General features: G+C 42.7%; 1 protein-coding gene across 10 annotated transcripts in view; it reads left to right on the plus strand.

Annotated features, from left to right (window-relative positions):
* The window catches only part of LOC132881277 (DNA (cytosine-5)-methyltransferase 3A-like), a 117,923-nt gene that overhangs the window by 17,081 nt on the left and 80,361 nt on the right, over nt 1–20,481 (plus strand). For 8 of the 10 annotated variants that reach the window (XM_060913841.1, XM_060913845.1, XM_060913848.1 and 5 more), the window contains exons 2-3: nt 1,893–2,087; nt 16,751–16,858. In XM_060913841.1, the coding sequence (XP_060769824.1) occupies nt 2,007–2,087; nt 16,751–16,858 (189 nt within the window). In that variant the 5' untranslated portion in view covers nt 1,893–2,006. Of the gene's footprint in view, nt 1–1,786; nt 1,806–1,892; nt 2,088–6,913; nt 7,057–16,750; nt 16,859–20,481 lie in introns of those variants that run through there. The other 2 variants (XM_060913844.1, XM_060913847.1) reach the window with 2 other exon arrangements.

The following is a 20,481-nucleotide window of genomic DNA, read 5'->3' on the forward strand; positions in this document are numbered from 1 at the left end:
GATTATTCCAGACATTCTAATGACCAAAGTTGCGTCCATACAGAATGAGAAATAGCCCCAAAGTCAGCATATCACAAGTCTCTTGGCGCACCTGAATGAACCATTTCTCAGCTGTTTACTCGAGATCATGACATAACTGTTTTGTTTTCTTGAGATCTCAAAATAACGTAGGGCTGCACAATTAATCGAATTTAATTGATAATCGCGATTTTGGCTGCCACGATTAAATTAAATGAAAATCGCGATTTATTTCCATTTAAAATGCGAGCTCTGCTGCATATCTGATCAAGCACTTTTTGACTAGTACTCCACCAAACCATTAGGGGGCGAACCGACGCATGTAAGGTTTCATTACTCCACCTAAATAAGCAAGCAAGCCAAGTGCGCAGAGCTTCAGTGCAGCGGTATCCAGTGTTGCTAGATTGGGCGGTTTTAAGTGCATTTTGGCGGATTTGAACATATTTTGGGCTGGAAAACGTCAGCAGTGTCTGGCAACACTGGCGGTATCTTCTTCAAGGGGTGATAGCGTGAGAGTAGGTAACAGATTGAGCGTATTTAGCACTGGAGGCAATGTTGTGACCTGCCTTCGCTCATGTTTAAAGCCAGAGCATGTTGATAGGCTGGTCTTTCTAGCTAAAAACTTGTAGGCCTCAGTATAATGCTATGTAATTGTTGCAACTGAGTTTTCAGTTCCTTCATCCTTTGGTAATTTCTTGGATAAATTTCGTTTATTTGTCATTTGGAAATCAGAATTTCTCTTTTAAATTTCATTCTGCACTGAAAGCTGTTCATATTGTTTGTTTGAATATAGTGAAATAAAATTTAAGTGATTTCCCTAACATCAAGAATAATCGTGATTACAATTTTGATCAAGATAATCGTGATTATCATTTTTTCCATAATCGTGCAGCCCTAAAATAACGGTTTTGTTTTCTCGAGATCTCGAATTAGTTGTGTTGTTTTCTCGAGATCCTGAATTAATTATGTCGTTATCTCGGGATAACAAGGTGAATAAAAAAAAAAAAAAGGATTATATGAAGGGCCTCTCTCGGCTTCCGTACTCCTGAACTCGACTCACAACATTCAAAAGAATCAAATTTGATTTGCCAAAGTTGATTCGCTTGAAAGAATCATTTGGCCAGAAAATAACGTTTACACAATGTCCGATTGAGTCAGCATTCGCATGAGAGTGTTGCAAGTCCGTCTGTCGCTTGTAGTTGGTCTCTGACTGACTGGTACTTTTGTTGCATACGGACGTGACCCGTCCTGAAGAGAAAACATGCATGGTTTACACGTTACCGTACGTACTCTGCTTCGTACTAGCATCATGCGTACGCTCACAATCTATGCTGCTTCCTTCCAAGCTTTATTTTCCTTCGTACGCGTTAAACGAGCGGTCGGACATGACCGGATAAGATAAAACCACCACAGTTGTTGTAAGTTTTCCCTCCAAGAAACTTGGATTGATCTGCGCAAACGTCGAAAATTAACCATCCCCCACTGCTTTGTCGCGTGTTTGATGATATCTAATGTAACTAAAACGCGAATGATGCTTATGGACTCCTTTATTTTGCTTGTGGAGTCGTTCAGTGTCTCAAACAGACTGTTGCTGGGACAGGAAGGCACACTGTTATGAGGGGAAAACATGGACAAAAGTTAAGAGGCGTAGCATAAAATGCGAAGGTGTAGTTGTACGTAAAAGTGACGATGACTGACTTATAGTTCTTGTACGAACTTTTAGACATTTCCGGTGCTGACTGTCTACGTTTTTACGAGTGAAGGGGTACCGTTAATGTAAAATAAAAGTAGGGTTTTTTTTTTCCCCTTGCTTCTTTTCAAATAATTCGGTAATTAGTTCTTTTAATGACGTATAAATGTATTTTCTTCCGCAGGGAGAAGGAGGATCTGAAGGACGGAAGGTGGATCAGCAACATCGCCCCAGAATAACTTTCTTTTTCATTCGCGTTCATTTCTAAATGCATCGCAAGTAGTCGGGTTTGGTTTCGATGATGCCGTCCAACGCTGCCGTTTCGACCCCCGAATTCAAGACGTCAGACGTGGACTGCGACGCAGCGGCAAAGAAAACGGTGAGTCTGTGTGCATGAGTGTGTTTGAAATGTGTGCGTGTGTGTGTCTTGGCGCAGGCACACACAACACACCACACTGCAGGGTGCTGGAACGAACCCGAGTTGGAGTCGTTTGAGGCGGAGAAGGACGAATGAGGGACGATGTGGTTTGTCCTGAAAAGACTTCATGATACAGGAAGTGTGAATTATTGATGTGTGGCTTTTTGCCCAAATAGTGGACACGTTTCAGGCTACGCAGCATAAAACATGGAAAATGAGCACCTACTCTGTTCAGTATTAACCCTTCTGGTATTAAGTTCAATCATGCAGATAATTAAGTTTTTTTTTTGGGGGGGGGTTTCACCCTCCCCTGCCTCCAAAATCCTGTCAGTGGTTCAGCGGTTAAGACTTTGGTTTTGGAAAGGTTGTAAGTTCGAATCCCAGCTTTGAGGCAGCTGCGTAGACTGTTAACTGTTTATCTCATTTCAGTTGTAATTTCTTTTTGGATAAACACTTAATTGGCTCTGCTCTCTGGGTGGTTGGGGGGGACAGTAATACTGTGCAAAAGTCTCAGGCACCCTTTTTTTTTTTTTCCCCCTCATACAAACTTTGCGATAGATTTCTATTTTATGACTTCTTTACGGAAGCCGAGAGAGGCCCTTCATATAATCTTTTTTTTTATTCACCTTGTTATCTTGAGATAACGACATAATTAATTCAGGATCTCGAGAAAACAACACAACTAATTCGAGATCTTGAGAAAACAAAACCATTATTCCGAGATAACGACATAATTAATTCAGGATCTCGAGAAAACAGCACCACTAATTCGAGATCTCGAGAAAACAAAACCATTATTTCATGATCTCGAGTAAACAGCTGAGAAATGGTTCATTCAGGTGCGCCGAGAGACTTGTGATATGCTGACTTTGGGGCTATTTCTCATTCTGTATAGACGCAACTTTGGTCATTAGAATGTCTGGAATAATCGATCACCTAATAAGGCAATATTTTGATCAGGGGTTGACACGGAGAGATTGCATTAAGGGGGCGCAGCTCTGCTAGAAATCTCAGCTGTTTTCTCGAGATCATGAAATAATTGTCTTGTGGGGCTTTTCCACTACCAACGCGGCTGAGCTGGGCTGAGCCGTGCGGTGCTGAGTTGGGCTGAGTCGAGCTGAGTGGGGCTGTGGGGAAGTGGGTGGACACATTGGGTGGAGTTAGCGACAGTGGGTGGACGTCACGTGATGTTGTTAGGCGGCGCAAACAGTGACATCAGTGACCTTTTAAGCGGTAGTCTCACGACCCGGATAGTAAACAATAAACATGGAGGACATGGAGTCGTTAGTGTTGCTGGAGACGTTAGTTTGTCGTAATTCTTCTTCTTCCGGGTTTACGGTGTTTACAGATCCCAGCGTGCTCGCGGGGCGTGTGGGGGCATGTGAGGACACTCCTCCTCACCAATCAGTGCACAGGGGAGTGTCTCCTCACGCCCCCCAGCCTCACTCAGCTCGGTTTGGCTCGCTTCAGCCTCACTGCAAAACCGTGCGAGTTTTGGGTGCTGAGTAGGGCTGAAGTGAGCTGAGTCGTGCTGCTCTGAGGTAGTCGAAACGCGAGCCGTGTTGGGCTGAAGTGAGCTGAAAAAGGGTAGTGGAAAAGGCCCTTTGTTTTCTCGAGATCACGGAATAATTTTGTTTTCTCGAGAGCTCGAATTAGTTGTGTTGTTTTCTCGAGATCCTGAATTAATTGTCGTTATCTCGGGATAATAAGGTGAATAAAAAAAGATTATATGAAGGGCCTCTCGTGGCTTCCGTACTTCTACATGATTGAGTCAAAACATTTTTGAGTTCCAAACGTACGTGTTTTTTTTAGCACAAAATTTAAATGTTACAGGAAAAAAAAATGTTTGTAAATGTCTGAGCAGCATATTAAGTAAAAGGTTGTCCCAGACCAAATATTGGCTTTGTTTCAGTTATTATTATAGCCCCGCTCCGAAGGGGGGGGGTACTGGTTTACCTCTGTCCGTCCATCCGAAACGCCCTTTTTCTCACAAATCATAGCTACTTGGTATCAAACTTCAGCTTGGGGTTCTAGACCATGTGGACCGTTTTCAGGTCTGTCGCACATCAACTTCCTGTTTTACCAACTGAATGCATTTACGAAACATATAGCGTGGATTCACAAGATCTTCGTAACACTTTTTCCCAGCAACTACAAATCACAACTGCTTGATATTTGGTACCGAACTTCAGCTTGGGGTTCTAGATCGTGTGGACCGTTTTCAGGTCTGGCGCACATCGACTTCCTGTTTTACCAACTGAATGCATTTACGAAACATATAGCGTGGATTCACAAGATCTTCGTAACACTTTTTCCCAGCAACTACAAATCACAACTGCTTGATATTTGGTACCGAGCTTCAGCTTGGGGTTCTAGACCGTGTGGACCGTTTTCAGGTCTGGCGCACATCGACTTCCTGTTTTACCAACTGAATGCATTTACGAAACATATAGCGTGGATTCACAAGATCTTCGTAACACTTTTTCCCAGCAACTACAAATCACAACTGCTTGATATTTGGTACCGAGCTTCAGCTTGGGGTTCTAGACCGTGTGGACCGTTTTCAGGTCTGGCGCACATCGACTTCCTGTTTTACCAACTGAATGCATTTACGAAACATATAGCGTGGATTCACAAGATCTTCGTAACACTTTTTCCCAGCAACTACAAATCACAACTGCTTGATATTTGGTACCGAGCTTCAGCTTGGGGTTCTAGACCATGTGTACCGTTTTCAGGTCTGGCGCACATCGACTTCCTGTTTTACCAACTGAATGCATTTACGAAACATATAGCGTGGATTTACAAGATCTTCGTAACACTTTTTCCCAGCAACTACAAATCACAACTGCTTGATATTTGGTACCGAGCTTCAGCTTGGGGTTCTAGACCGTGTGTACCGTTTTCAGGTCTGGCGCACATCGACTTCCTGTTTTACCAACTGAATGCATTTACGAAACATATAGTGTGGATTTACAAGATCTTCGTAACACTTTTTCCCAGCAACTACAAATCACAACTGCTTGATATTTGGTACTGAGCTTCAGCTTGGGGTTCTAGACCGTGTGGACCGTTTTCAGGTCTGGCGCACATCGACTTCCTATTTTACCAACTGAATGCATTTACGAAACATATAGCGTGGATTCACAAGATCTTCGTAACACTTTTTCCCAGCAACTACAAATCACAACTGCTTGATATTTGGTACCAAGCTTCAGCTTGGGGTTCTAGACCGTGTGGACCGTTTTCAGGTCTGGCGCACATCGACTTCCTGTTTTACCGACTGAATGCATTTACGAAACATATAGCGTGGATTTTGACGCTATTTCAAAATGACAGTTTACCAGGATGCTGTTTGAAATCCCTGGGGAGAACACTCCTCTTTACGTCCTTGTTTCAGGGTTAATTATTTGTTGAAGTCAACATTCATAATAAGTGTCCTATTCCTTCGAATGCTTGCATTCTGATATTAGCGTGAATGGAGGGATACGTAAGTGAGCAGTAGCTCACAGTTGATCTTGTTCTTGTTTTAATTTAGTATTATTTACATGTGCCTGAGGCTTTTGCACGGGACTCTACTCTGTCTGTCCTGTCAATCACAGCGACACTAGCCAGTCGCAGGAGTCTGTGAGCTCGTGTATGAGGAAGAGGGCAGATAGCGCTTTGTTCCGAGCGTCTTCAAGCCGAGCAGTTTGAAAAGATGCTGTTGGCTGGTTTCATGCGTCTCAGAGGAAGTGCACGTTGTCATCGTCACCGCTTGGTCGCTAGCGTGCGATGGCTGAGAGCCAAACAGGAGGAAAAGGGTGCTGGGATGGGAAAATAATCAACGGTTCATGCTGTGGCGTGACGAAACAGGCTTATCGTTACCACCTGGATGGACGTCGGTTCTTCCTCCTCTCACACCACAGCAATTATGAATTTTAATGAATTCAAAAGACACTTTTTACTTTAGTAACACGAGTTACTTTTATTGATCTCAAACGTCCATGAAACACGTTCTCAGATTGCGATTGGTCAGGTGTTGTCCTCAGTAATGCGCATGTACTAATGTTGTGAGTACCGGTACGTTTCTGTAGTAACAGTTTTGCCATGTTATTGAGGGGAAAAAATAGAGGAGCAAAATAGCCCGTCGTCTTACGCAAAACTTCGCCGCGAGGTGAGGCGTTACCATAGAAACCCTTCTGACCAATCACAGTCCAGAATTCAGCAGCACTCGGGTAAATAGCTTGCTTAATTATCTGGTAGGGAGTCTAATTTGTCCCGTATTGACAGAAGGACACCGTTTAGCACCTGGCTGATCTTTAAACTGGTTTTAAACGTAGTAAGCACTACATATTAACCAACGTCCAGCTAGACCGAGACTCCGAGTGCGTGAGCGCGCTATTGCGGACCCACCACTGACTTCTAATTCCTTACTTTTCCTCCAAATACATTGACGGTTTTGAACGGGGCTGCATTAACCATGCGTCTTTACCCACAATGCTCTTGCACAGCGCCCAGGGCCGGGTTTTAATTTCCTGTTTATGGCCACCGGAGTGCTTTTGGAGTTGAGTCGAGGCCACAGAATTACACACACTTATTAGTTTAAGCATCGTTTCACTGATGGACTCTAAAAACCCATAATTTACCCGACCAAATGTCAGGTACTTACCAATTTAGCTGCCGCTCACCTGGGATATAAAGCAAGCCCTTCTCTCTCTCTCTCTCTCTCTCTCTCTCTCTCTCGCTCTCTCTCTCTCTCTCTCACTCACACACACACACACACACACACACACACCCCTACGCAGGTAAGGAGAAACTGAGCTCTGACCTTTACAACCTCATCCTCACCAGCTCTCAGCGCACAGAGAGTGGGAGAGCTGAATAAGTGTTTGGTTCTGATCGCCGCTGGACACGGTCTCCTTGTTTCTGAAGCAGGAACTGATCTCAGGTCAGAGAACGAGACTTGAATTCTTATTTTGGTGACTTGTGCAGTTGGGTTCATGTTTCTGTTTGTTTAACAAAATGATATTTATTCATGAATTCATTGGTTGACAATTGAATGATGTACGTATTTATTAGAATTATTACGCCAGTGAAGTTGTTGTTAATTTATTAAATAATGCAAATATGTATTAATGTATTATTCGGGCTGCACAATGAATCAGAGTTTGATCACAATTTTTCCTTCGTCTGTTAATTCTCATTTTTGATGATAAACGAGGTCATTTGTGCCAAATCAAAAAGTAATATATTTATGATGAGTAGCATGCTATAGATGCACAATGGTGTAACATAGGGAAAAAAAATTAAAAATTCAGGTTTTGATTTTATGTACTGAAATAACTATTAGGCACAATTTTTACAATATCTATATAAATTAGTTGTTTTTACCCATTTAAACCTTGAAATCAGCATTTTAATGATTACCCATAATGCATTGTTTATCGCGCTAAAACAAGCAAAAACGTCATAAGACAGTGGAAATGCTACCTTTACTACCTTCACGTGGCGTCTTTCTCGATCGCACGTGCCTAGAAGCGTACCTTCTAGAACATTCCTGGGTGGTCACGGACTGTCACGCAGCCTAGTTCGGTTGTGAAACTCGCTAGGATGGAGTATTTTCGCGAGTTTAGTGGCAAACTTTTGCGCCGCAATTTCTCTATTCTCGAAATTTGTAACCTGAAACCCTACAAGAAATGTTTCGTAATGTTTGGGATTTTGAAAAATGCTTCTAGCAAGTTTATTTCGCTGTATTTTTCCGTGAAACTTGGCATAAATCATCCTTAAGTGATGAGCGTGACATTGTTATTTTGGTATGGGTCACGGAGTTGGTTGGAAGCGGGAGAAATGAGAGTTTCTCAACTACAGCAGCACTTCTCACCATAGATGGCTGGCGTGTTTCACAGCGTTTGGGATTTACTAAATCGACTAAATCTCTAGATCTACTGAAGCTACGAGGATATAAATCACCAGGATTCTAATTTACTGGGTGAGAAGTATTATATATTTTTTTGAAAGGTTTATTTGCGCTACAAGTCCATGAAAGTTGGAATTGTTCGTGAAGGGGTTAGCTAGATTTTGGTAGCGTGACGCGCACAACAAGCAAAAGAAAAAACAAATTTTCTTCCGAATTTCCTTGCTTTATCAAAATTATTTTTTGATACATTAAAAGACTGTGTTTATAATATTTAAGCGATATTTTTTTTTTTTTTTAGAGAATATTTGATCAAAACTTTCAAAACAGCATTCAAAGTGATTTTTCACGGGTGTAAATGTTACGCATGACGTCCATAATTACGTTAAATTTTAAGAACTAAAATTCTGTTAAAAATTCTAGATTTGTGCTATCATTCTGGGGTTTTGCTGAATAATACTTTAGGGAGTTCTCTTACAATGCTGAAAATGCAATGAGTTTTGGTGAAATTCTAGAAAAGTTATTTACATTTTAACGCGCCTGATAGCGATTGTGCTCACACAGCGTGCTACTCATATTATACATTTGTTAGCTGTTGTAGAATTGCATAAAGATATCCTTAATTAATCTGACTATAGAAGAAATACAAGGCTGCTCTAGCGAAGGCAATCCTATCATTCTGTTAGCTGGCCGAGAATTGCACGAAACCCCGAGTTTTTCGTGCAGTCACAAGTCAGCTGATGGAGCAGGTAGTGTCGTGATGCCATAAATTGTGATACACGTTGTACTTGAAATAGAATTGAATAGTGTAGAGTAGAGAATAGAATAGACGAGGGTAGTAGGGAAGAATGTGGAACAGAATAAAATTATAGATGAAAGTCTTCCGGATTTACCCGGATATTTGACAAAACTCTTGGAAATCTTCGGTTTCCCGAATGGAGAAATTTATTTTTCGGATTTTTCGCGTTCCTAGACGCGGCGCAATACTTCGCATCGTCCTTGTCTGGGCGCAGTCCTTACGGTAAATAGCCCAAACATAGTTCATTGATTAAAGACAGGTGTTCTTTGTTAACAGCGCGCGTGCCGGAGCTCGTTAGGACTGACACCGTTCTGCCCAAGCGCAACACGATCGCACTAGAAAGCATGTTCAAGCTGCCAGTGGAGCTGCAGTCTTTTTAGTTGCGAATTACGAGTATTTCCTCTTGTGTTAATAATTCGCCATGTCAAAACAAGCAAAACTTTCCTCCTTCTTTCGACATGAAGAGAGGTCAGCAATTTATTATATATTTTTTTCCATCAAAGTTGCATTTTGTGGCTTCGAAGCCAAGTTTTAGTGCCATTTCTAGAACACGACATCAAGAAAACGTGGAAGAAACAGCAATAATGGAAGAGTCGGTTTCTAAGCTGCCTAAAACTAGCAATGGGAATTATTTTTTGTTACATAATGCACTCAGGCTGCCAGTCAGTGTGTGACCCCGCCCCCGCCCCCTTGAAAAATCCAAGCTACGCCCCTGATTTATATGAGAAATTTGGTATTCATTGGCGTGTTTAAATTTACAGACAATACGAACTAATGTGAACAATTGGCTTCAACTCGCATAAATATGAATTGGAAATTTTTAGTTCGCTTTAGCTTCTGCAAACGCACAACTCTGATAAACGAGGCTCAATGTCCCCAACACTGAAACCTGAAAGCTTTAGAAACTCTAACAGACCTTAAGTTTTTAACAGGACTGTTTTGGGATTTTGCTGAGTTTACCTTCAACTGTCTGATTTTTTTCAAAGTAATGAACTGTGTAGCAGGAAAATCACCGCGTTTTCTAAACGCACTCCTGAAAATTACTCATTAACTAGGGGAATTAAATTAGATATTTTTGACATGTTAATCATTAATGTACATGAAAGAAAAAGGCTTAAAAGTTATAACTTGTCAGGGCTCGACATTAACAGTAGCCCGATTGCCTGGGGCAACCATTCAATAGATTCGGACAACCAGACTCTCACAAATGCTTGCCTGATCGGGCAACTACCCAAATATGTCAACTTGTGTGAAAAACAATGTTTATTCATTCATATTATGATGAAATTCCATCACGATTTGCGATTGTTTGACTCAGAAAGACTGCGTTCATGTTATCATTACAGGATGTTCAACAGCTAGCGGAATTCACATTTGCACATTGCGGGCTCGCAGTGTAGTTTCCCATTGCTAATAATCAGACCCTCCAGGATTTCGCGATGTTGCGATTTGCAACTTCAACGCAAATTCAACCAATCCCTGCGAATTCAGGGCGGTGCTGCAATTATATCCAATCACCGCAACTTTCCCGCAAATTTGACCAATCGTTGGCGTCGTCTTGAGGTGACGTCGACAAACTACCTTCCGCCTTACTTCCGTGTTTACGTTCAAGAGAAGCAGCATGTGCGAGTCAGTGTTTATGTAGGCTTAAATTCTGTTACTGAAAGTGTGTTATGTTTACAGTGAAGGACTGTGTGCACTTTACATTATTTTTTTACTTAATACAAGAAATTAATGGATGCCAACATTTTTGCCAAAATGGTATTTTATTTTCCATTGTTTAGGCAGCTTCAGCATCATACTGTGAGATTCTGTTCAAATTGTTTTTTTTTCTTCTGTGAAGCCTGAGCCATTTATTTTTAGTTTATAATTATTGTTTAATTTAGTCTTCAGGAGAGACTGCCTGCACACAGTACTAGTATTAATAGTTTTTTTTTCTTACATGAAAGCTGAGGCATTTATATTATATTTTAAGGTAACTTCATGTTGTGCTGTGAGGTTCTCTGCACTTTAACTTTTGAACCAACAGGTGCATTTGGATAAGTAAAGCCTATTTTTCTGCATTTTTGTAGTCCTGGTAATCTTTTATATTGGTAAAGTTGTTTATAGGACCATTTCTCAGTGTCTTTGTTTTTTTAATCAATAGTTTTTCAGTAATAACATAATATTTAACGCATCACTCAATTTTAATCACAAAAAGAGAAAATCGCAACAATTTCTTGCAACTTTCACTTCCTCCCGCAATGTAATCGCAACAAAAACCTAAAAAACACCACAACTTTCATCGCAATTTTTTGGAAACCCCCCCCCGCAACATCAGACATTTTAGCCCGCAACAATCACAAAAAAGGCCCGCGAAATCCTGGGTGGACTGCATATTGGTATGTCCTTCACTACATGACTAATTACCGCATTATTCGCACGGGGCGCTAGTGTCAATGCTTGTTGATACAGACAGCATCTGAGAAGGTTGAATAATAAATAAAATAATAATAATATGTAATATTTGGGCAACCATGTTCTGAGTTCGGGCAACCAGATTTCTACAAGTGGTTGCCCGAATGGGCAACCATGTCTCAAAGTTAACATAGAGCCCTGCTTGTTTGAGTGAAAATAGGTACTAAAATGCACTAGAATGCAGGGTTTTGCGTGTTAAGTTATTAAAATATTTTCAGGGGACGTTGCCCCCCCCCCCCCCCCCCCCCCCCCCCCCCATCTTAGTTTGACTTTCAAAAGTTCAGGATTTTTTTCTTTGCTCCACTTTCATCTCTATAAAATGCATTAGAATAGAGTACGATTAAATTTCGGCAGAATAAAACGGAGAGTAAAGTAGAATAGAAAAGGGTAAACATGATAGTTTTAATAGAGTAGAATAAAACGCAAGAGAACAAGAGAAGAAAAAAAAGAGTAGACTAGTAGAGCAGGTGCGCGCACAATAGAATCATGTAAATTGTGTAACAAAATACAGGATAGAATAGAGTAGAATGAAGTAGTATAAATAAGCACACATCCGCCTCATTAAGCTACACTACAGCTCGCTATGGGTTAGCGACGAAAACGAGGCATTTGGGCGGGGAGATAAAAGTTGTGGTCACACAACAGACGAACACCTGACTGTCGCGCCTTTGCATGCACCTTCTTGGACCTGGGAAACACCTGATACTGAGCCGATACTCCGTTTTCACAGAGGCTTTGCGAAGTATCGTCATTATCACGTTTGTTTCTCGCCACGCTGTTTAAATACTCTGCTTTACGATTCTGAATCCTAAACGCTCCTCCTGCGCCGAGCTCCGTCTCCCGCCGTCTATCTTCTCGCGTCCTGATCCACAGATCTTTAACCCAGCCACGTATAAAAAAAGTTGTATGCCTTCATGCTCTTCCAGGTTTTCGTCCGTATAGAACGATGTCTACCAGGTAGTTTGAGACGTCGGGGGACTTGACGGATGGATCATTTTCCGACTCGTAGGAAAAATCCTTCTTTGTTAGCGTGTAAGGATCTAATACCATTGAGCGGTTTCTAGATCCAGTTCTTTGGCTGGACACAACCATGGCAATAAGTTCTTGTGTTAATAAACCAGACTCCACTTTTGGATCATTTAACGCCTTTTGGCTGAGAATGGCCTGTACGCATGGGTTTGGCTTCTGATACAGTTTTAAATACAACACCTACAATTAAAAACCGTTTGTTTTTATTGTATTTATTTAATTCCTGGGCTCCCGTTAGTAACCGGGACTGATATCGCATCCCATTAATACACTTTGCAGTAGGTTATTAGATTCTAATAGAACAGACGAGCCAAAATAACTGGGGATCTTTTTTTTAATCGGCCCCGACTCGTTACAAGTACAACCCCGATTCCAAAAAAGTTGGGACAAAGTACAAATTGTAAATAAAAACGGAATGCAATAATTTACAAATCTCAAAAACTGATATTGTATTCACAATAGAACATAGACAACATATCAAATGTCGAAAGTGAGACATTTTGAAATTTCATGCCAAATATTGGCTCATATGAAATTTCATGACAGCAACACATCTCAAAAAAGTTGGGACAGGGGCAATAAGAGGCTGGAAAAGTTAAAGGTACAAAAAAGGAACAGCTGGAGGACCAAATTGCAACTCATTAGGTCAATTGGCAATAGGTCATTAACATGACTGGGTATAAAAAGAGCATCTTGGAGTGGCAGCAGCTCTCAGAAGTAAAGATGGGAAGAGGATCACCAATCCCCCTAATTCTGCGCCGACAAATAGTGGAGCAATATCAGAAAGGAGTTCGACAGTGTAAAATTGCAAAGAGTTTGAACATATCATCATCTACAGTGCATAATATCATCAAAAGATTCAGAGAATCTGGAAGAATCTCTGTGCATAAGGGTCAAGGCCGGAAAACCATACTGGGTGCCCGTGATCTTCGGGGCCTTAGACGGCACTGCATCACATACAGGCATGCTTCTGTATTGGAAATCACAAAATGGGCTCAGGAATATTTCCAGAGAACGTTATCTGTGAACACAATTCACTGTGCCATCCGCCGTTGCCAGCTAAAACTCTATAGTTCAAAGAAGAAGCCGTATCTAAACACGATCCAGAAGCGCAGACGTCTTCTCTGGGCCAAGGCTCATTTAAAATGGACTGTGGCAAAGTGGAAAACTGTTCTGTGGTCAGACGAATCAAAATTTGAAGTTCTTTATGGAAATCAGGGACGCCGTGTCATTCGGACTAAAGAGGAGAAGGACGACCCAAGTTGTTATCAGCGCTCAGTTCAGAAGCCTGCATCTCTGATGGTATGGGGTTGCATTAGTGCGTGTGGCATGGGCAGCTTACACATCTGGAAAGACACCATCAATGCTGAAAGGTATATCCAGGTTCTAGAACAACATATGCTCCCGTCCAGACGACGTCTCTTTCAGGGAAGACCTTGCATTTTCCAACATGACAATGCCAAACCACATACTGCATCAATTACAGCATCATGGCTGTGTAGAAGAAGGGTCCGGGTACTGAACTGGCCAGCCTGCAGTCCAGATCTTTCACCCATAGAAAACATTTGGCGCATCATAAAGCGGAAGATACGACAAAAAAGACCTAAGACAGTTGAGCAACTAGAATCCTACATTAGACAAGAATGGGTTAACATTCCTATCCCTAAACTTGAGCAACTTGTCTCCTCAGTCCCCAGACGTTTACAGACTGTTGTAAAGAGAAAAGGGGATGTCTCACAGTGGGAAACATGGCCTTGTTCCAACTTTTTTGAGATGTGTTGTTGTCATGAAATTTAAAATCACCTAATTTTTCTCTTTAAATGATACATTTTCTCAGTTTAAACATTTGATATGTCATCTATGTTCTATTCTGAATAAAATATGGAATTTTGAAACTTCCACATCATTGCATTCCGTTTTTATTTACAATTTGTACTTTGTCCCAACTTTTTTGGAATCGGGGTTGTATGAATAGCTGGGCCTCGAAGCAGGAAAGGTTGAGAACCCCGGCACTAGAGTAGAATTTTGTGTGTTGTAGTTAATGATTTTTATACCACAGCGCAGCTGAATTTTCAGATTTGGTCAGAAAGCGTGTTGTTTCTGGCTGATTGAGCCATTTAAAAAAAAAAAATAAACGTCTCGTTTAACACACAACGATAAATGTGTGTGTAGAGTGTTTAAATGTTATTTATCTTCATATCCTCAGTAGAAAAGTCGCCGCTGGCACATGGTCGGAGTGTAATTTCAGTGTAACGCCGAGTTAAAGAGTAACTGTTTGAGTTTTCCTCATTCGCTAACGAGGAGCCGAAGTTCCTCACACACACACTTTTTTCTTTTGAAGGTTTGTGGACCAGCCACTGAGTAAAAGGTAAATCAGTGACCGGAGCTTTAATAATTTGTCTAGAAGAGGCGTGTGTGTGTATACTTGCTGCATATTGAGGACCGGAATACTTTTTTTTTTTTTTTAAACCAACAGAATTTTGAGAAGTGAGGCCATTTTGGTTGGTCCTCACTTCTTCAGAGGGCTGTTTGAGGATGAAGACTTTTTAGTTTTAGGGTTGGGGTTAGAATGAGGTTTCGGTAAAGGGTGGGGTTAGGGATTTAGTTGTGACGGTTAGGGTAAGGGGCGAGGGAATATATTGTCAACGATAGAAGTACAAGTGTGTGTGTGTGTGCATGCGGGTTTTCACTATTATTGTTGTTGTACTCGGCTCTGGTTACACGCAGCGGTGTGGCCTCGTTGAACTCGGGGAAGGTTACCCAGAGGCCTGCGCTGTAGTATATTTATGGCAGTTGTCAGCTAGTGTTTTATTTGGCCAAGATAAGACTTATTATAACCTGAACTCTCAGTACACACACCTTTGTACACACAGAGTGCACACTCATTCTGGCATCGTTCTCTCTCTCACACACACAGCAGCTCTTTTCACTCTGTGCCATCTCTGCTTCTATAAATCAAACCAAATGATTTTTGAAAACAGATTTTCCTCGAACGTGAACGAGACTCGGCATGTTCAAGATGTTTGCTTTAGCGCCGCTTGGTGTGTTTGGCGTGGGGCGCGAGTCGTGTTTGCACCACACATAATATGGCACGAGTGACCCCATAAATCCGCACACGGCTTCGGAAAAGAGACGAGCGTTTGGACGCGGTCCGAGTTCAGGTTTCATTCGGGAATCGTCGGTCGTCTTTAAAGCGGTCAAGCAAAACAAAATCATTCAAGGCACTTATTCGTTTGGCACACGCCGGAATTCCGAGTGAAATATTAGCGAGGAAGCGACGTATACGGCCGTACCTTGCCTCAAGGCGAGTTTTCGTCTGTGATGCCGCTACATTTGTAGCAGCACATTTGGAGTGACACGCATCTGATTTGTGATGGATTTTTTTTTCTTTCATAAAAATCGTACACAGATCGGAAACATATCAGATCCTGTCACAAAACGGCAAAGATTGGATTCGGATTTGGAAAAGGAGTTTATTTTCAGTCTGTTTTTCCTTTTCATTAGAATTGATTTGATTTGCAGCGTAAATAAAGTGGAGAAGAAAATGGACGCGAGCACGTTTTAGAGGACGCGTTAAGAGAACCTAAACCACTACCGTAATTCTCAGAATAGAATTCCTCGGAATGAAGCGGGAATGCTGGATCGTGCGTAGGACGTGAGGTAAGCATCTGCATGTTAGGTAGCGCGCTGCGAGAGCGAAGTAGTGATTTCAGACACTGTGTGTGTGTGTGTGTGTGTGTGTGGGGAGGCCAGCGTAGTGCCCGTTCCATCCTGGCACTTCTCTCCCTCTCTTTTTCTGCATGCAGCCAGGTTGCTTGGCAACTGGAATGGCCCAAAAATAACCCCCACACGAGACAGAAATAGAGTCTCATCTAACCAGACACACAACTATCACACACACACACACATTATACACTATGCACTAGAGTAACACTAACGCACATACCATATATTCCCAAATGCAAACAAAAACGTGTGTGTGTGTTTCCTTGTATCTTGGGTTAATGTTTAACTGGCCATAAATTCCAATCCAGGCGATGATGAAATGGAGGGTGTGTGTGTGTGTTGCACTGTAGGGTTTTTCTACGTAGGTTGTGGCGGAAATGGCATCGTCACGTTGGAGGCTTTAGTCAGCAGAGCGGCATCACACTCTCCGGAACACAGTTGCTAAGCAGTTTTTACCCTTAGCAACCACTGTCCGACTTTCTACAGCTGGTTCCTATGCTGTGTTCAAAGATATCTCTCTCACACACACACACACACACACACACACACACACACACACACACACACACACACTCTGTGTGTGTGTCTCTCTCTCTCCCTCTCTCTCTCTGTGTGTGTGTGTGTGTGTGTAGTCATATTGCTGATGAAGATGATTGTGTTTGGCTGGTTAATGCTAAGTGTGTGTGTGTGTGTGTGTGTGTGTGTGTGTTTTTGCAGAGTTCAGAGCAGGAACCGGAAGTGTGTGAGATCATGCAGGAAGGGGCTGTGGTGGACGCTCCACCTCGCAGAGTGGGGCGACCTGCTCGCAAACGCAAACCCCCTACGGTAAACACACACACACACACATCTTCAAGCTCGATTTAATGCTTTAAATACTGCTTTGCAGTGCTGACACCAAAGTGTAATATTTAATCTAAAACTGTAAAACTGTTCCTTTTCCCCCCCTCCCCGACATAATTTTTTAAAATCTATTCATTTGAATCACATTTTTAATGATTCATTTCTTAAAGAACGAATTTATTAATTAATTGTCAGCACAGCGTGTGAATTCCGGCTCTGACTGTTCCTCAGCCTCCGCTCCATCGCTCCAGTCCCTAAACCGGAGACGGCCCGCTTTTCAGTCCCACTCCCACGTTTCTTATTTTCGAAATAAAATAAAACACAAACAACCCCGAAGCTCAATTTCACCCACCTCAGGTATTAAGGATGAGAGAACGAACGCTGTATGTTCAGGGACTGAACGGAGTCTTTCTTTTGTTGCATTCAACATAACTTAGAAGTTCAGTGAAAAGAATGGGGGAGGGGGGGACTGCGAACTTGTTGCAGGGATTTTTTTTTCCTTTTCTCTTTTAGTTTTGCACAGGTGAAAACAAAGTTGAGAAAACACGTCAACTCCCAAATAGGCGTCTCAAAATCCTTACTTTTCTATTAAAAAAAAAAAAATCCGTAGTAACTACTAACATGACCGCGCGTAAAATAAGGTAACCTTACCTCCGTTTATTTCAGCAATAACTATTAAACTGTGATTCCTTCTCTCGGTTACATTTCGCTGGTGAAGCTTCGATTTCATATGCTCTTTTTAGGTCATGCAACCTTAACGCCCTGATTACAAAGTGAACAATTGCTGGGCCATTACCCAAATGAGCTTTCGGTAATGACCGAAAGAACAAGATCGCGGATACAAGCGGCTGAAATGAGTTTCCTTCACAGGGTGGCTGGGCGCTCCTTTAGGCCCTGTCCACACGGCAACGGATTCAGGTGAATCTGATAAAATTGTTTATCGTTTCGGCCTGGCGTCCACACGGCACCGGCGTTTTGGGTGCCCCAAAACGAAATCTTTTGAGAACGGGTTCCAGAGTGGAAAAATCTGGCAACGGCGCCGTTGCGAATTCGTCTGGATGAGTAGAACGGATTTGTTTACGATGACGTCACAACCACGTGTGCTTCACGCCGGGTAGAAGTGTAACGAGCTCGATGCGAGTTGTCAACAAATCCTATAACTTGGTTCATGAAACGCGCTTACAAAATATTTTCACTGTGAATATTTATTGTGTAATGGTGCAAAGTGAGAGAGAGAGAGAGAGAGTGAGAGAATAGCCCTTAGGGCAGAGTCAATCCCGCCAGCAAAAATAGGGAACAAAAAGGAGCGATCTCACCTCTTCAGATGTTGGTTTAAGTCCGACAATACATTCCTCAAAAAGGGCGTAGAAGAACAAAGTAATCCATCAACGTGTAGCATTCAATTTATTCCGGACCATTAAAGAATTCTGGAGGATATCAGAATGTTGGCATACCGGCTTCCATCTACCCCCATTCATTCCTCTCTCTCTCCATCTACCCCCGTTCATTCCTCTATCCGCGTCTCCATTCAAAAAACGAGCACGTGATTTAAAGGGACTATAGCCATAGGATAGGGAGTGAGAAAGTGTGTGCGTGTGACAGTGACAGGGATAGTCGCTGTGCGCATGCGCAGTTATGTGCATGCATCTACTTCTATTGTTCTGGTGTCTCCGATGGGACCGTCTTACAGCGCACGTAGTGGTGTGGCATGTGTATTGCATCGTTTTCAGCAAGCGTTGCGTTGCCATATGAACCTGATATTTTACTGATCCGTTGCCCATGTGGACGCGATAGTTAAAAAAAAAAAATCTCGTTGCCGTTGGATGTAGCCTTAGAGACAGGGTGAGAAGCACAGTCACTTGGGAGGAGCTCGGAGTAGAGCCGCTGCTCCTCCACATCGAGAGGAATCGGCTGAGGTGGCTCGGGCATCTCTTTCGGATGCCTCCTGGACGCCTCCCTGGGGAGGTGTTCCAGGCATGTCCCCCCGGGAGGAGGCTCCAGGACACGCTGGAGGGACTATGTCTCTCGGCTGGCCTGGGAACACCTCGGTGTTCTTCCCAAGGAGCTGGCCGAGGTGTCTGGGGAAAGGGAAGTTTGGGCTTCCATGCTCAGACTGCTGCCTCCCTGACCCGGCCCCGGATAAAGCGGAAGAAAATGAGATGAGATGAGATGAGACGAGACAGTTGCTGGGTTTGACGTGACGTCCCATCCGCCTCGTTAGTCATTCAGAGCTTTAGCTGGTGGTCTACCGAAGCTCAGCGCATTGGTCGCATGAAAAATGCCTTACGTTTGATGCGTTGATCAAACCGTGAAGCTGATAAAAGTTTCTTCACGGTTTCTCGTGAACTGATAAAGTGCAAACGAACACAGGACGTCACGAAAGGTGGCTCTTCGGTGAACCTCTCGCCGAAATCGAAGGGAGCCGAGCCGAAGCACGCTCGAGTTTGCAGTGATCGCTTGCTGAAAGGTTTGCATTTCCATCTCAGCGTTTTCTAAGCACTTTTCTTGCTAGGTGTCGTTAGTTTACGGTACTTTTTTTTAGTCATGAAGCGCTGAAGTCCCCAGCGTTTTTTGTTTTGTTTCCTCCTCACTCCTCACAAAGTCCGCATGAATGACGGTCGCGACAAAATTCTTCCCCAGGCGTACAGTTACAACGCGCCGTGATCACTTGTTTGACTAAGATCCAGGTCTTTAAAGGGGTTCTGATCTTTGTGAATGATTTAGCTGAGAGATAAGAGCTAAAGTGAGAATCGAGCCAGCTGTTTGTTTCCGCTTCAACTTGCAACCTAAACAATCCAGGACTCATTGGGCAGCGACTTGATCCCGAGGTCCTTTACCCAGCTGTGTAAAAAAAAAAAAAGTCGTAAGCCTCCGTACTCTTCCACGCTTTCATCTGTTTTGCGGTGTAGAAGGACGTCTGCAACACCAGATAGTTCGAGATGTTGGCGAACTCGACTGAAGGGTCGTTTTCCAGATCGTACGACAAATCCTTCTTTCCCAAACTGTATTCCATTGCACATGGCAATCTTCTGAATAGATCTAAAGCAAGCAGTGGCTTCTAGATTACGAGCATCCTCTGATAAGTCATCGCTAGTTGTTTGCGCTACGGCAGCCGTTTTGGTTTACTAGACCACCAGGTGTTTTACCGGAAGTGAAGTCGCTAAGAAAAGTCACGTGAGACCGAAACCCAGCAACTGGCGTAATCACGTCCTAGTTTTGATCGAAGAATAACACCATCAAACGTTTCCATTCATTCTAGAAGAAAACCACGCCCTGATTTTGCCCCCGAGTCGTTTCTTTTGGTGGAACCTCCGCCACGACTCGCCTTGAAAAATTCGCGCTCAGCCAGAAGGTGACTATGTGCACAACTGCGCACGTGTGGACATTCGTGTTACTCCGGAAACGCAGATCGAGTAATTCCGAATGTAAATGAAGGCGTGTTCCGCGATGTTTGTTTGCGTACTAAAACTTAAAAAGCATAATTTCCGTAGTATTTTACCAATACGCCAGTATTAATTTCAAACGCCCAAAATATGTACGTTGTAATTTTCAGCGCGGGAAGTCGGAATTACGGAAGTCCGTGTCTTCAAGCTACAGTGTGAGGAAGA

Source organism: Neoarius graeffei, chromosome 2, assembly GCF_027579695.1.
Source record: "Neoarius graeffei isolate fNeoGra1 chromosome 2, fNeoGra1.pri, whole genome shotgun sequence".
NCBI lineage: Eukaryota > Metazoa > Chordata > Actinopteri > Siluriformes > Ariidae > Neoarius > Neoarius graeffei.